Source organism: Nannobrachium achirus (genome assembly GCF_963921795.1).
Source record: "Nannobrachium achirus genome assembly, chromosome: 13".
NCBI lineage: Eukaryota > Metazoa > Chordata > Actinopteri > Myctophiformes > Myctophidae > Nannobrachium > Nannobrachium achirus.
Window position 1 is genome coordinate 43,867,661 of NC_137833.1, and position 18,363 is coordinate 43,886,023.

General features: G+C 38.9%; 1 protein-coding gene across 1 annotated transcript in view; it reads right to left on the reverse strand.

Annotated features, from left to right (window-relative positions):
* Positions 1–325: 325 nt before the first annotated feature.
* Positions 326–18,363, reverse strand: part of LOC308297343 (microtubule-actin cross-linking factor 1-like) — a gene marked incomplete at its 3' end in the record, with an annotated part of 47,617 nt that continues 29,579 nt past the window's right edge. Inside the window, exons 3-7 of the mRNA XM_080740756.1 lie at positions 18,010–18,071; positions 11,971–12,060; positions 6,372–6,449; positions 3,132–3,224; positions 326–388 (exon numbers count right to left, since the gene is read on the reverse strand). Of these exons, the coding sequence (XP_080596882.1) occupies positions 326–388; positions 3,132–3,224; positions 6,372–6,449; positions 11,971–12,060; positions 18,010–18,071 (386 nt within the window). The remainder of the gene's footprint in view (positions 389–3,131; positions 3,225–6,371; positions 6,450–11,970; positions 12,061–18,009; positions 18,072–18,363) is intronic.

An 18,363-nucleotide genomic window follows, 5' to 3' on the forward strand; every position in this document is an offset into this window, starting at 1 on the left:
CAAGGTTGGAAACAGCTGATGGTCAAAATGTGTCACATTTCGACGCATTCTTAGCTTGTAGATTGTCTATTTTAACTATTTTGGAAAATGTTTGAAATATGAAAATGTTTCAACATGTAAATGTAAATGATGATAACGATTATGCAAAAAATGATTGCCATTAGGCGATTATGTAATAATAGTGACAGGCCATAAGGGTGAAACCATCTATTACTCCATTTTAACCCTATTACAACCCTACAACGACAAGACTGAACAGAGGTTGACGGTTAGCTTGGATGATGATGATACATTTGGCTGAAGCCAAATCTGCCACTCCTTTACATTACTTCAGCAGAGACATCTGAGGCAGCCTGAAAACAGTGCTGGGTTCACACATGTTCACCTTCTGCCAGGAGGGGCTTACAGACAGCGCAACGCCAACAGAGGAATGTGAGGATAAAATCAACATTTTCTGCCTTCACTGCCCTGGCTGCTATCCTCGCAAATCAAGAAGAAACAGGCCCATCGTCCCTGGATGAAATGGCTCAAGGGCTTGCGTGAGACCGTCAGCAGCAGGTGTGGGGGTTGTGCGCCATATCACCCAAGCTACCTGTCAGATGTAATGATATAAGCTACTTTCTTTAACCTTTTCACTTATTCATTCCTCAACGCTGTTCCATTGATTACATAACGTTCCTCTTTTTTTTTGCTCACTTTAATGATCCGGACGACCAAGCGGTGGGTCGGTAGTCGGGACCCATTAGTGGGTCGTGGATCCATTTTCGTGGGTCGCGAGTGAATGTCCCTTTATTTTTTGTTTCCAAAATGCTGTCATTAGTTATTATTTAAAAAAAGAATGTTCTAAAGATTTCCTAAAGAAATCTAAACTATTCACATTATTATTCTTTTCTCCAAAAGAGAAACAATTAATGAATAAAAGAAAAAGAATCAAAGATATTCCCTAAATTAGAGACCAGAAGAAGTAACAAAAATAGCATATCTGCAAGCTGCTTATAGATTGTAGATCTGCTATTTTCTCTAGTTTGAGCTAAAAAGTTTGGGAACCACTGATGTACTGTAGACCTCTCAGACTCAACTCAACTCGGCATCAACTTTACTGACACATTAAGGGTTTGCCGGTAAGGAAAACGTGGGTTGCAGTTCTTTGTTGTACAAGCTTTCACCATCATTTTCAAGATATAATAGGGGGAAATAATAGAGATAGAAAGAGAACAAGCAAAAGCGATCAGAACGGTCAGACTGGGGAGTCCTGTGCTAACGCTGCCACAGCCTGAAAGGCCCAAGCTCGCGGCTGCAAACATTCCTGTCACATACTGCTACCAGTCAGCTGGAGCCTGCAGTCTGCCAAAGATATTAATAATCCACTGGAGACTGTGAGAAAGTAAGTGAGTAAGTGAGAGCGCACGCGCGTGCGTGCGTGCGTGCGTGCCCACATCAAAGCCCACACTGACTGGATCCAAGGTTACTGGATATTAGAGTTTAGACAATGATTGGCTAATATTTGATACTGTGTATGTAGTTATTACATGCTGCTGCATGGACAGTTAATATATTCTACTGGATGCAGTACAGTTGCCAAGTAACAGACAGCTAGGAGAATGGATGGACAGACAGACAGACAGACAGACAGACAGACAGACAGACAGACAGACAGACAGACAGACAGACAGACAGACAGACAGACAGACAGACAGACAGAAAGAATCCTGTCTCTGCACAGCTCCACCTCATTATGGCTGTAATTGTGTTTTTGCATTGAACATTGCAACATAATGAATAAAAGTTATGTTTTTTCCTTTGAGGCTGTGTACACAACATTTTTAATCTAATCTGATCTAATCAAAAATAAATAACATACTACGGCCACATACAGGCCATACATTTCATACTTTTACATTTTAAATATTTTTGGAAATGTTTGGAAATGTATGAACATAAAACAGAAGAATTCATACGGATGAATGGAAAAGATACTGACGATTCTGCAAAAAATAACTGCTCTTATCTCAAATAATTAATAAGCGTCATAACTGTGACAGGTCTGCCGCTCACTCCCTGATATCAAAGCAGACATTGCCACCCAGGGCGAGTTTAGTCCTCAATCACACAGATATGGTAGACATAAGCCTAGCCAACAGCTCACTGTAAACATACCCCACATGAAAGCTACCGGTACATTTGATTTATGCAGGTTCACAACATTCAATACGCGCCACTCATGCAGCCAGTCTGTTAACCACAATAACCCTATTTTGGGCATGTCATTGGCGAAGGTTCCAACATTTTCCGAGGAATAAAAAGAACAAATCAAAAATAGCCTGTGTATAAAATAGTACTTGATTGGTTGAAATGCATTGTTCTTGTTCTACTACAAATAACCAGTCCAAAATTGACAGCATACCTGTTGTGTTTACAATAACAAACATGAATGAAAGCATGGACAAACCTGTTCTGCAGATTAAAGTCTTGGGTTTGCAGAACTACTACTGCATGGTGAACCGCTAACTCTCATGTATGGTTGAGTGCATGTGTGTTACTATTTCCCCCTTCTTTGCCGCTTTCTCAGGTTACGAGAACTAAAGGTTAACTGTCACCAAACGTTTGACCTCATGAAATTAGAATTCTATTTAACCTACTTTGGACTACAAGACCATCAGGGAAGAGTTCCCTGACCTCCATGCACTTTATTATAAGAGTCTCCATTGAGTAGAATAATAATACTATTTAGCTTGATGCAATGCTGCTTTGACACCTTGTGGTCAAAAGGGGAATTTTCGTCCCCTTTTCATGGAAGACTACATTGAATAGTTTCAGCACACAGCAAAATGCAAGTTATTACAAAACACTGTAAACATGAACATGGAAATATACGTGCTATCTAAAGTCAAGCTCATTACGTTACGAAATATATATTTGAAAACATGTTGCAGATCGCAAGGATTAATGAAACTATGAAATAATGTCTTACTAATTTCTTTGTCAACCATATTAACCCTGGTGTCACTAATTTGGGCATTTCTTTCAGAAATGTAACATTTTTTGATCCACATTTTCAAATAACCAAAGGCATACAGTAGCATCCACATGAGAATGGACTTCATGAGAACACTCCTGACAACAGTTCTGACCTGAAAGTGCAGAATTATGGTCCAGATCAATCCCAGGGTCAGCTTGGGGTTACCGTCTGTGATGTCATCATTCCTTATATTTACAAGTTTGACCTGAAAAAAATACAAAATAAACAATAATACATTATAAATCAATTAATAAGTTCAAACAAATATAGGCTATTTACTTACACCTCTATATGTCTCTCAACACGTTTTATCAACAGTACATTCGTGTATTAATATAATACAGATGCGTATCACTTGTTCAAATACATTGCTAGGATTTGGCCTGATGTATTTTATACTAACAAGTACCACAAGGTGGCACCATAGGCATTATAATGAGCACGTCAAGGACCCAGTTCAGCTAAAACTGCATTCAGTTGTCTGGAATATTGTCTCGATCTTGCTTAAATTATACTACAAAAGATGCACACCAAAGCTGTTTTACAATCATACTACATGACAGGAGAAAGTCAAAATACATACTGTAGCTTATAGCCACCGTATTTCTTTACCTGGAAATTAGGAGCAATTTATTTGTCTTTCTGAGAGTAATTAATGTATTAATTAGAATTGAATACTGTGCATCACTTTGGAGGATATAACATAACTAGAACAGGTAAGCTTTTAATTTTTTACTTGAATATGGATGAGGTGTAAATATATCTACGATGCCATTAAAACAATAGAATTCAAGCCTGAATCTATGAGCCCTTTGTCTCAAGCCTTGAGCTTCTTGCATCACAACTGGCAACAGTTCAACCATGCCGTGTTCTTCGTCACATCCTAACAGGGGTGGAGGCTGGACTGTAATCAATGCTTTTTGTAATGCCATCATGGGGATGTGGGACCAGGGAGGCGTATTGATTTATTATGAATCAGTTTTTACCATTCATCATGAGGCAATGGCTAGATCATTTTCAAAGAAAGAGAATAGTGTCAGACAGTGCAGCTATTGGGTGGATATGGAATCATGATCAGTCATCATTAGTAGTGAAGTCACTGAATGAATCAACTGTGTCTGTTTGGGCATTATGTGAAACATAAGATGAAGCAGTGTTACGGTCCTGAGGTCATTGTGTTGCTCGATTGGGACCTAGTATCCTACGCCTTATTAACCCAAGACCTGAGGCCAATCCTAACGGTTTGTTGCTATATCAGTACAGTATGTTGCTATATCAGTGGTTCTCAAAAGTTTTCATGCCAAAGCGGATCCCTAAAATGATATGTATTTGGCTGCCGACCTCCATCTCAAAATATTTTGTTCCATGGACCCCCGGTTCACTTTCAAAAATATATATATTCAAAGATTTTCAAACATTTTCACAGCATCTGTGTCATTTTAGATTTTAGTGTTTGGCTATTCAAAAATAGCAGATCTACAAGCTCACAGCATGTCACTTTGTGTCATGCTGTGAGCTTGCATATCTGCTCTTTTTTAATAGCCATCGCTAAAATATAAAATGACACAGATACTTTCCCGGTTTTAATAAGTTAATGTACCCTGGTTCATTATGCCAGAAGAGCATATAACATATTTTTTATCTAAATTATGTAGAAAATGTATTTCATTTCATGACATGTTCTATTGTACACTATATGATAATTGAGGATTATGTACATTTATTGATTGAAAATATATTTAAAAAAATTCTGGGTAGGTGATGGACAGAAATTGGAGTGATGTTTTTAAGTTTAAGTATTTGTACAGCCAAATGTATTTCTAAGACTTGGAGTAGAAGGAAATCTACGCTTTTTATGTGAGATATGGGCCTAATTATGCTATGTTCACGGTGTATTATCTGTGTTTCTTTCAGATGTTTGCTTGATCAGACAGTGTTAATGGAAGTTGAAAAGGAAAAGTGTCAGCCCATATGTGCTGGGCTTCAATTGAAGGTTGACACTTAAATAAAGGAATATCATTATCATCATGAGTGATGAGCAGGCATGTTTTTACTTGAATACACAGTTCTCACCACGCCCAAATTCAATTCAAGCATGTCCAATACATTACTCTGTAAATAGGAAGATTTGACTCACACACTTAATCAAATAGGCTATTCTAATCTAAACATTTGTTTTTCTTCTGGCACAGATAATGTTACAACTGTTCAAGTCTTCATCAGAACCTTGAAGTCTTGAACAGGGGGCACTCACAGTTTACCGACTCTGCTCCTTAAATGTTTTTTTTTTTTTTTTTTTTTTTTTTTGCAGACATGTTTTGGACCCTATCTGGCCTATCAACACAATGCAACCCTGCACAAACTCATAGCTCATATTATGCATAGAATCTTTTTTTTGCTAATAATCACAGCCATATGCTGAATATTACATTTGTAGTTCATAAAAGCATACAGAGGATTCACGTGAGTTTCTATTTCTCAAATAGTGAATAGCCTACTAACTAAACCTAACTTAAAGTAACTGTAATGGAGACTAAGTAAGCTGTTTTCCACCAGCTAAGCTGGTCATTGTACAAAATACTAGCTGACAAACTGATCAAAATGAGCAAAACTCTGCCTGAATATTCTGTTGCAGCACAGTCAGTCACAGTAAATATATATTTAACTTAACTCTGATACAAGCATTTTCCTTCTTTATATTGATTCTATTTGGTTATGTCAACTCTTGTTTCTCGAACAAGTATGACAATGCTACTTTTAGACCCAATGAAGGTGGCCTAGCCATTGAATACTTCTTTGTGTAGCAGAATTATGTGTGCAGCTACACTTGTGCTGCTACACTTCCAATGTCTGTGTTTTACAAACGCTGTTAGCTGGCAACAGTTTAGCTTTTAAATCCAGTTTAGCATATTCCCTGGCACCTTACAAGTGGGCATGTTTGGCCATGCTGGACAACTAAACACCACAGTCAGTTTTGTCATGGTGTGGAGTATTACATAGCATGCTTCGACAGCCCAGAACCCAGAAAATTACCAGTGTCTTTTTAAACATTGGTCAACGTGTGTGTGTGTTTTTTTCCCTTCAAACACCAAACTGCAGGTGTAACATTGTGAGCCAAAGAGTAAAAGAGCTGATACCTTATAATTTATGTTATTTCATAGTGGGCATACTGTCAGGCACCGTGCATCTTAATCCTACAGTATGTATAAAAACTAGTCCCCAAAGGTGCTGCAATGTTAGCCAGTTGAATCATATATTCGTATTAGTCCAGTATTGCATACTGTGATGACTCATAACAATATCCAGTAGTGAGTAGTGAGCAGTGATTACAGTAGAGTATAATGGTTTTTACCTGCCGCCTCTTTAAATAGTCCAGTGCTATTTGTACATTCTGAAGTCTGTGGAACCGCATCCTTCCCTTTTCCCGAGGCTGTGGACGTAGAAGAGGAAAGAGGAGTCATGTAATTTCAGGCTCTCACCATTACAGGACGAATGCCAACAATGTCATTAGTATTATGAGTACACAGGACATGCTGCCACGTTCTTACCCACTGATCTGCTAGGGTAAGGACAACAAAGGGAAGAAGCACAGAACAAGTTCTATCGAAAACAAGAGCAGCCATTTCCTACAAATAGGGCTGCAACAGTTCATCAAACTTGATCGATTATAGAAAATAATTGGTTTAAATTAATCTATCGACAATCAAATTTGAGGACACAATGTAATGTATGACACATTTGCAGATTGGCTATTTTCACTATTTGTTGTACGATAAAGCACATACAGTAGGTGATATCTAAAGTTCAATTAACAACATACAATACACAGACTTAAAATGCATTATTTTGCTGTGTATTTACAGTAGATACTGTGACATCAATTGAGTAATTTTTTTGTCAATTTATTAAATTAGAATTTCTTTGCGTCGATTCATTCATATATACAGATATTATAATTATTTGAAAAGAATTGCTTCTCGAATCGATAGAATAATCGCTAAGAAAATAATCAATAGCTGCAGCCCTAGTAACTACAAGCGATTTAATAATCCATGTCTAATTGTGCATACACTGCTCAGAACATTTTTCACCATCCTCCAAGAAATGTCATGTGCAAATATGAGTATATACTGTATACTGTATATAATATATAATATATGAAAACAGAGTGACTATGCTTGATAAAACCAACTCTCAATGTGTATTAACTGATAAAGGGACAATTAAAAGACAACAGTAATATCTTTCAGTTATCGGTGATATACTGTATAAACACTTAATCTTACGCACAATGGCAGAGTGGCATTATCTGAGCAAGTAGCCAACCACTAGTGACTGGTGCACGTGGGCAATGATGGGCCACAGCGTGAGGTAATGAGATGGAAAAACGCATTACAAGCCAGCGCCCAGTGCCTGCAGGAAACTCCTGCCTTCAGTAACCCCTCCCAGCTGGACAAGACAGGCTGCTAAGGAATCCCATTCAACTCCACAGCAGAGCAACAACATTCAGTAAAACCTGCTCTCCTCTCAACACAGCTCTTTCATGAGGGCTACCATGGCTGTTCAGCAGATGTCCCATAAGCAGAAGATGAAAAATGTCCTGATATTCAGAGGGTTGCAATGATGCGCTTGTGTGGCTCAATGATCTGCAAAGCTATTGAAATGGACATAAAGACCCAAGCTGTAGCTACATTCCTCGGAATCACAAACCTTTTACATTTTGATTATAAAGCATTCAATGGCCGACAAAGTCTGACACGATACCTCTTATAGAATGCTTCCTTTACGTTTTTGTACGATAGTCTCAATAAGATCAGTTGTGAACCTGCCTGGGTCTTTAGATAATATGAGCATTTCTATAGCATCATCAATATCATCTGGCAACTCTAAGCAATGCATTTAACCTGATTTTGATTACCTCTTCAGTGACGCATCATCATAGCATATTGCACATCGTAACATTGCACTAAATTAAATCGTATAGCCTTATAATAGCAAATGATCCTAATTCCTAATAACGACTTTACAGTAAACACTATGTTGAGATTGTTGCTCCACTCCTGTTAATAACCACAGAAAGCACCGTTAAAAGCAACATTAGTTTTGTTACAAGGGGGTGGATGGCAGAAGCCACACCTACCCCCTTATCATCATCATCATCATCCCATTGGTCTCCATGCCGCTCTACTGCACATGCTGATGACGCACTCACCAACCGCAATGTCTTCAGAAAATCACGCTCCCTTGGCTTACCGAAGGAAAGGTGAATACACAGAGAAGAAAGAAAGACATGGACAGATGGTAAACGCAAATCAAAGGAAGATACAGAAGAACATGAGCAGAAAAAACAAAAGTAAATCATTAAAGATAGGTGAAAAGAACAGGAGGAAACAAGAAGGAGACAGGTGAAAACCAAAAGAGACACGCTTTGTGGATGGAACTTTGCGTCACTGGTGTTGGGTTAGTACCAGTAAGACTCCCAAATCGAGAGATAAGCGACCGTCAGATCGCATACACAATGGTAGGCAATCAGGAGGGAAATGGGACAGATCCATGTTGATGACATGACTTTAGAGATACTGGGTACCGCTTTGCGTGATTTTAGGGCAAAATCTGTAGGAGCAGTATCCAAAAATGTGTTTTGCAAAAATCGGCCTCATGGTGGCGCTAGAATAGGGCTATGTGAGAAATGAGAGGTTGTGGTTAGTGTGTGTGCAAAGTTTGGCATGGATCGGGGCAACGGTGGCAGAGATATGAGTAGGAGAAAAGTGTGACATGACGGACAGACTGACTGATAGACAGACTGACTGACAGACAGACTGACAGCCGGTGGAGGTTTTGATAGTAACTGCGACCTGACGGTGGCAATCAGTATTGCTGAAGTCGTGCAAAATAAACAGTGTCGTATAGAACATGATGTCAACGTCAACACAATCTGCTGATGCACCAATACCTTCTGATTCAAAATGAAATCGCCAAACCACATAAGGATACCTTAGCAGAGTATGGATTTGATGATTGACCTATGGAACATAACATCAACAAGAGCATTATCTCCTATAGTCTAACAATCAAATCCATACTCTGCCAAGGCATCCTTATGTGGTCTCATGTTCAGAATCCTATGAACAGAGCAGGGAAACTAGTGGGTATCCACACTTCAATCACCTGCCTCTGCAGGACGGTGGTAAGACAGACTCGAAATATTGTGGCTGACATTAACCACATTTTCATAAAGACTAGGAGTCAGTCAGGATGAAGGTACAGACTGACAACCTGTAAACTTTGCAGATATCATTTTCCTTGGTCCCATTGTTGACCAAGTTTACTGAATAATGGTAAGTAAGCTTAGTACAGAGTTACATTTGTGGCATTATGTCAATGCAGCATTATAGGAGTATTTGAATTGACTGGAGTTCAATAAAAACATGAAAGTCGCTCGGGATAACAGTGTCTGCTAAATTACTAAATTGGAATTTGTAATAGATTAGTTATGTGTCCATGGTGTAATTAGGTTGTGTGCGTACAGTACACTGTGTGTTGTTTAATATATGCATCAAGCCTGAATGTTATCTGACAGCAACTCTTGATGGTCCAGGACAAATGGCTCTACAGAGACTATTAAACCACTCTAACCTAACAAAGGTCAGAAACAGCACTGTAGTCTACCGATGTAACACCATTGACACCGTCTTCCTTAAGACTTATTTTTGGTCACAGGTTTGATTGGGCTACATTCGATTTTGTTCGCGTTGACTTCGTCTCTGCTATAAAATATTTTAAAAAATCACTTCACAAGGTTAGATTCTTATGAAGAAGACTGCCTACCAGGTATTACTATTATCATTACTTTTAACTTACAGTTAAAGGGAGACACATTATACGCTAATAAATACATAATATGCAAATCATTTTCTTCCACAAAACATTTCTCGGACACACTTGTCCCACGGGCCAGTAGTTTTACACCCCTACTTTAGATCAAAGTATTCTGTCACACATATACAGTATCATGTCATTTATGATGAGACAGTATAAACTGCAAAAGTTTGATTTCGGTCATTTTGCTCATAGAACATAATGCACACCGTTGCAATACTGTAACTGTATGGAAAGAACATCTAAAGAACTGCTAAATAGCAGAGATCTGTCATGAACAATTCTGTCAACTACTGCTCAATTAATGGCACAAATCAACTTCTATTGGAGACAAATAGGTCACCAGGCTAGCAACATGATATTATGATAACGATGACAATAATAGAATTGAACACAAATCTAGTTGAATGTCTATCAACATGAATGTACTTTTCAGCTGACTATTTAATCTTGGTGATGAGGGTATATTAACAGGGTTGTCATACATGCAGAATTGTACATGATAGAATATTTAGCATCCTGTTCCTTATTTCAAAGGTTTTCCAGAATAGTTAGCAAGTTAACTAAACTGGTGGTAGACAAAATATATTTGGTTGGGAACTTATTCCATCCAGGTTTAGAATCTTTTTCCAAATGACCAGCAACACTCAGTGAAAGTCCTATTTTATTTCATGACCCTGCACCATGTTTCAGCTGCATCCTTCCTCAGTGTGATAATTATCATGTATTACTGTATCACGCTGAGGAAAGGCTCAGAACGAAACATCCGCTGCTGTTCCTGCTGCTGCTGCTGTGTCATGAAATAAAAGATCCTAAAGGTCTTTAGGGCTGTCACAAATACACATTTAAGTTGACGATTAATTGTCACACAAAATAATTGCGATTAACAATTTAATCATGTTTTGGCACTGAACATTGGAACAGAATACAACTTTCATTTCTGTTTAGTTGTTAGGCTTCATAATCACACATTTGCTGATCTACAAGCTGATGTGTCATAAGCTTGTAGATCTGCTATTTCTGCTATTTTTGGAAATGGAAAATGTGTGAAATGTATGAAAACTTTTCTACATGGAAACGATTCTGAAGATTAATGAAAAATAATTACGATTATCTCAAATAATTGCGATTAGGAGATTATCTAATAATTGTGACTGGCCTACTTTGAGAGATTGCTGGTGATCATTTTTACTGGAATGTTTTCAGAGCCGTCCACACGGTAAGAGAACTGTCAACAGAGACGACTGCTCATGTCTTTTTGGATTATTGTAGAAGCCTCAATTGTTAACCAAGGATTAGTTTACCAAATAGTTTATTATTATAGTGACCGATACTGATAGAACTTGATGCCATCCTGGCTGGATAAATGTCATGACAAAGGTAACCATAAGATATATCTTCTTTTGTAATATTGCTGAGTACCGCGATGAAACATGTAGCAATACAAAAATGGGTGGTTAAAAAACGCCAATACAAAAATAAATGTTATGTCTCAAATCACAAAAGGTGATTTAAAAGTGTGCTCTGATTGTGTAATATTCTCTTCCCAGCAGAGGTGCAAAATCCCAGCCAATCCCATTCAAGATGTCCCATTCAAGATGTTTAAATCCACTTCTCCCTTCTCCCCTCTAAATGGAGCGGCAGTAGGGAGAATATTAATTATGCATAAGTGTGACAGTATTGAAGCCATCTGATCATCCTTCCCAGAGCCCTCCATGGTGTTGTAAAAGGTGGAGTGAGTCACTAATTGAATAGATGCCTGCTGTTGCTCTGTATAGCTATAATCTAAGAGTACGAATTCCTAAATTTATTTTTATCCTTTAAGGGAAATCTCTATGGAAGTTGCTTAACCACATTAACCCTGATGTTTGTATTTTTTGATCAGCATGACTGGTCAGAATTCATGGAAAAAAAGGAGAGGGGGGGAAGGGGGGGCAAATCTACAAGTTCACACTGTGTCGCATGGCAATGTGTTGTAAGCTTGTAGATCGACAATGTTCGAATAGCCCAAGTATAAAATAGGGCTTAGTTGGTTAAATCAGGATAACATAGAAATTAACATCTCAACTCACCAGTGAGTCCCCAGACAAGACCTCCAGCAATGAGATCAAGTTATGTCCATCTCGTAGATCTTCATACAGGTCATTTATATGCTTTCGTACCTAAGGATGAAACAGAGTAAAGAACAGATGATTAAAGCCCGACCGATGCTAGAATTCTGTGTCTGATCAGCTGCTTATCCTGATTTTGGAGAGTCCTAGACCATGATTACTGATGTTTTGACTGATATTTTGTCAAAACGTTAAAAACGTTTTAATCAATCAAAAAATGTGACTTGATTAAAAGTTTCTGTTTTAGAAATGACCCAAATAAGCAAACAAAAAATGTAATACAAATAAATAAAAATAACTATTTGATAGATTTTTTCTTAATTGTAACCATCACTATATGATAAATAACTTGAATTATAATGAACATGCAAACAAGTAAATATGTAATACACACATGAACGGAACATCATTTTATATTGAACCACTTAATCCATATTTATCGCTATTTAAAAATAAAATAGCCCAACTCCAACTCACACTTCATAGCAGTGAGAAATGGCTCTAATTTTGAGGATTACACACTTGCTATTTGTGAACGTTTCTGAAAATATTTCATCATTGCCGTCAATAGTCAAATCATGGCTGATATATCGTTCTGCCCCAAGAACAGATGATCTAAGTACTAAAGTCATGCACATGCAAGATGTTGTGCATGTGCTGCTTACTTATATTATTATTATTATTATTTTTATTCTAAATAGTCATCACCTTTATACATGGAAGATCTGTAGAGGGGTGGTTTTCTCAGAGTAAGCACTTGGGGGAGCAGTTGGCTTCCCATACCTGTGTGTGGCTGATCAGTCCCCCAGGGCTCTAGGTCTGCTAGTATTTGCCTCTACAAATCTATTTACAAGCTAGATCTGCAATATTTGCACAATGTTTGTCCCGGAATAGGGTTTAAGTGGTTAAGTGTCTTGCTGTAACTAGACTACTTACTGCCTTACAGCGTGGATCAGTGAAATTCATGGAAAGAAACCGCAGCCACAAACCAATCCCTCACTCAGAAATACTGCTGAGTTCTCAAAGTACTAAGGTTGTTTACACCAGGGGTTTTCAAAGTGGGTGACGGGGCACCCTGGGGTGCCGCGAGATCATTTGATAATATTTGGACTTTATTTGGACACTTGAAAAAATATTTAGTATCATTTTAAACTTGAAGTACAAAGTTATTTTCAGTCAGTTCTATCCAAAATGGCTATTATCTCAACGTTTTCCTTGCAACATAATCACTAAAATATCGTCACAGTCAGGCAGAAACCTCGTATCTCCAAGTTTCAAATGTGTACGTCTTTTGGTAAAGCAAAGCCCTGCTTCATCATACAAGACCGTCGCACAAAACTAGTGAAAACAGCCGATCTACAAGCACACAACGCCTCGCATCGCTCTCAAACTAGTTTTCACTAGTTTAGTACATTTTATAGATGATAAATACAAAAGGAACGTTTTTTGGACATTGTTTTCCACCTGACAACGACGATATCCTATAAATGTAAGGTGCTGGGAGAGAAAATTATAATGTAGGGGTGCCTCGGATTAAAAAAATAATCATGGGGTGCCCAGAGACAAAAAAGTTTGGGAATCCCTGGTTTACACACCTAGACTTATTAATTATTATTGTCTCTGCCAGGCCGAAGGCAAGGCGAGACTATGTTTTGCACCCTGTCCATCTGTGTGTGTGTGTGTGTGTGTGTGTGTGTGTGTCACACACTCCCTGGATGCCATCTCAGAACCTCTGCCCCACATTTTTCACATGGGCCTGTTCTAGCGCCACCATGAGGTCCATTTTAGCAAAACACACTCCTGCAGATTTTGTCGGTAGACAAAACAGTATCTTTACAGTCATGTGATCGACATGGATCTGTCCCATTTTCCATATTCCATCCTGATTGGCTAAGATTGGCTTCCAAAGTTTGCGGGATTTGTCTGTTTTGAACAAAATGCCTCAAATCATGAACAGCGTGCAATTTCCGTTAAATGTTGCACGCACATTCCCACTAAGTCAAGGAACAAATGCCTCACTTTTCACATTGCCCCGTTATAGCGCCACCAGCAGCTTAACTTTAGCAAAACACCTTTTTGGAACAAAATGCCTCAAATCATGAATGAGCGTCCGTTTGCAGTGAAAGGCCGGAGAAGACATGTCACCCTTTTCACATTGGCCTATTATAACGCCACCAGGAGGCCACAATAACCTAACTGACCTGGTGGAGACCTGGGCTCGGAAGAGCACTGCTTCTAGTTCTTTATGATTTATTTTTTATAATTGTTATGCTTCATCTCAGATAGGATAGTGCAGACTGCAGAGACAGGAAACCAAGGGCAGAGTTAAGTCTGATTAATAGCAGATATCAAAAAAACTGCCTGAACGGAAAAGATAATCTATATGCTAAAAACGTGACACATTGTGAGCTTGTCTATTTTCCATGAGGTGAAGTTGGCATGGCAGTTCACTGGCACATAACTAAAAATAAATCAGACTCTAGACGAGAGACATGGCGAGACAAGACAGGGTCGGACCTGAACCCGGGTCCCCATGCCCACAAGAAGCACACTGTCTGTCCGAACCCGGGTCCCCATGCCCACAAGAAGCACACTGTCTGTCCGAACCCGGGACCCCATGCCCACAAGAAGCACACTGTCTGTCCAAACCCGGGTCCCCATGCCCACAAGAAGCACACTGTCTGTCCGAACCCGGGTCCCCATGCCCACAAGAAGCACACTGTCTGTCCGAACCCGGGTCCCCATGCCCACAAGAAGCACACTGTCTGTCCGAACCCGGGTCCCCATGCCCACAAGAAACACACTGTCTGTCGGTATGCCACCCGGCTGAGCCACCAGGCAGCGCCAGTTTACACACCTAGTGCTGGAACAGACTTTTATAGGAATGCATATCAAAACAAAGCGTCACAACCAGGACTGAATTCAAAATATCCAAGTTGCACTAAAGCTTGTTGTGATTGTGACACAATGCAGTGACTACATATCCATCATGGGGCAGTAGGGTTGAATTGCCATTTTGTTTGTACACTCGTTTTTCCTTGTTTTCTCCTTCTTTTATTTAGTTGAAGAAGGTAGGTTTATTGTCTTTTTGTTCCTTAGAGCATTTTTGGGGAAAGGGGTTAGAGTTTTGTTTGTTTGTTGTGTTGGCCTGGATTCACCCTGTCGTCAAGCTCACTTCAATAGCAATAAATCTCACTTTCTAATCAAACCATTGTCACCTTCTTGTTTTATGTTGCACTCTTTTACCCCTAGACTAAGGGGCGTAACAAGGTGTAAGCATTAAAAAGGTGTACAGCTGATTCAGTTTCAAGTCGTAAAAAACTATTTTGCCCCAACCCCTATCTTAGCGGATTCATAACTCAACCTTTTATTTAGTGTTTCAAGTCACTTGCCTCCGTCAGGAGGATGGACAGTCGGGCGCACACACACACACACACACACACACACACACACACACACACACACACACACACACACACACACACACACACACACACACACACACACACACACACACACACACACATAAAAACCATTCAGTCAGATTGTGTTGAAGTTTCAGGCTATGCCCAACCTGTTCCAGAGAACCTGAAAGGCTGGGACCTGTCATCTGTTATAACATGCATGTAAAGAGTAAAGACAGAGGAAACACATCTATCTAGGCACTCATGCTATGACAACTGCATTTCCCTTGCGGGATCAATAAAGGCCCATCTATTTATTTATCCATTAATGGGGCTGGTGACAAATGGGAAACAGATAATACGCAATGAAATCCTGAGTTAATCTAACTCTGAAAGTGTAACAAATGGAACCAAATGGATTTTACGGGTGTAAATTGTAAGAGAAGTATACAGTTATATCTGTCATACAACCGTGTCGCCAAAACATAAAACCCATTGAATTTTCAGATGTGTATGGTCATATGAAAAGGCTTTATGAAGGCATCTGGGCTAAACATCTTAAGGTCCGGCACACTACTGTGGAGAGGAGACTAGGGGTTTGAATCCTCAACGGCGCCTCTAACTTGGAGCTACAGTAAAAACTGAGTTTGTGTTGGGGTGGGCGATGTCTGTAGCTGCTCTTGTGACTCCTATAGGCTTAAAGGACAATGCATGAAGTATAAATCACTTGGAATAATGGTGTGAGCATATGGTTTGTGACACCTCTTCTCTAAGCACCTCAGACAGGCTCTTAACACCTCTAGTCTGAGGCTCCGGCCTCCCAGAAGGCCTTTCTGCTTCCTTTTCCTGCCTGAAGACCACACCTCTAAACCCGCCCTGCGGCCTACAAGTGGAGGACAAAGTATATACTCAAGTAAATACTTAAAAGTATTCAAAAGTTCAACTTCAAATTATGAAGTACATTTTACATTGCTGTGTAGGCCTATTGAAATTTAGAACATAAGGCCTAATCAAACAAATGTTCCGAAATTATCAAGAATAGTGAACATAGCAGATCTAAAAGCTCACAACATGGCTGGCTACTTTCAATATATTTGATATAGAGCTGTATGTGGTTAAATCATAATCTAATTTTATAAGTTTGGGTCCTCAAAGTCCCTTTATAGAAATGTAGCGGAGTCAAAAGTACAATATTTATATTTGAAATGTAGCGAAGGGAAAGTCATGTGCTTGCAAAAGCAACAGCAGCAACCAAATGTTCAAAGAATGTACTTAAGTACAGTACTCGAGTACGGTAAATGTACTTAGTTACTGTGCAGTGTGCACCACTGCTGCCTACTGACCTGCTTTTCCACAGGACTCTGAGTGCTATAATCCTAGCTAACAGGCACAGCTGTGGAACCAAAATAGACCTGCAGCCATCGCATGGTACTGGGTCAGCCAAATATTTCTCACCACTATTACTCAGCACCTCTGTGTCCTAACGGACATGTCACACAGTCCACGGTCTGTGACCCAGACACAATGATAAGATGGGATTTCAAGTGGCTCGCTCTCTGCTGTGATACACTACTGATTGATTTGACGCTCTGAAATTGGGTGACCCACATATTAAGACTAAAATCAGATTAAAATCACTAACAAGTGTTAACATGTCAGTTAACATGATATGATTGTTAATTAAACAATTTACGTTATCTCTGTTTTAGTGCCCCCCCCCCCCAAACCAAACTTTAAACTTCTGCTAAAGCTGAAAAACATGCAAACTTAACTTTCACTGCAAGAACAACCTTGTATGAATACATAGAATGGCTTTTCTTTGAATACAAATGTAAATAAGTATCAAAGTTATTATTTTTAAACAGCTTATGACATTTTATTTTTGAGAGGTTATTCAATATAACTTCATACTAACATGACTATTTAATGAAAGGTTGAAATGCAGTGAGGAAATTAGTTCAACCTTCTTGAATGTTGATGGGGGAAAAATGCAATGTGGGATGGGATTCTATCACAGGATTACAAATTTACATGTTGCATGACTGAAATGAGCAGATGTACAACATCTGGATTCATAATTTATCACTGATGCCTCCAACCTCTATTACGCAGCTCATTTGAGAGAAAAGAGTGATTTGTGCACAGAAAAAATAAGTGATACATTGCATGCAGGAACTTGTATCTGTGAAGGAGTTGCTCTAATTCCCTGGGCAGATGAATCGCTACAGTAAGTGATTTAAATTCCTACGTCAACTAAAAGCAACCTGTTCTTGGCAGAGTGTATGAGAGAATTAGCACAGCAAGTCGTGTTAAATGTGTTCTGTCTGTCAGCCTGTAGTAATATCTGTGATTGTTTAGACGGTGGGCCTAAACTTGCACACTGCTGTCATCATTGCCAACAGCTCTAAAAGTGGTTATTTATTTAAGATGAAAAATGGTTCACTAGATGTTCATTAATCATAATCAATACTGAAACTATGTGCATTAAACTTGCACTGTGTACAGCCAAAACATAGTTACCATATCAACAGATATCATATCACAAACATACATTATTATTTCCTATGTAATAGGAATGTGATAAATAAGTTCTTACCTTCATTAGATGCTGGTTTATCCATTTTGTAAATGTCTTTTTCTGAACTCTGTCTCTTTCATCTGAGAAAATAAGAAGAGAAAGACAGCAATAAGCACCATGGTATGGAGTGTTAATGAAAGAGGTGTTTGGGTTCAATTATTATATGGTTGCTGGCAGGCAGAAACCCCATAGGCCTATTGCACATTAATGTCCTACTGCATCATACAAGAGTGTTCCCCAAAAGTAGAGAAAATAGCACATCTACAAGCTCACAACATGATGTGTTGTGAGCTTGTAGATCGGCTATTTTCACAACTTTAAAATGTTTTTATATACAAGATTTCCATCCGACAGCAGCGACATAAAGTTGAC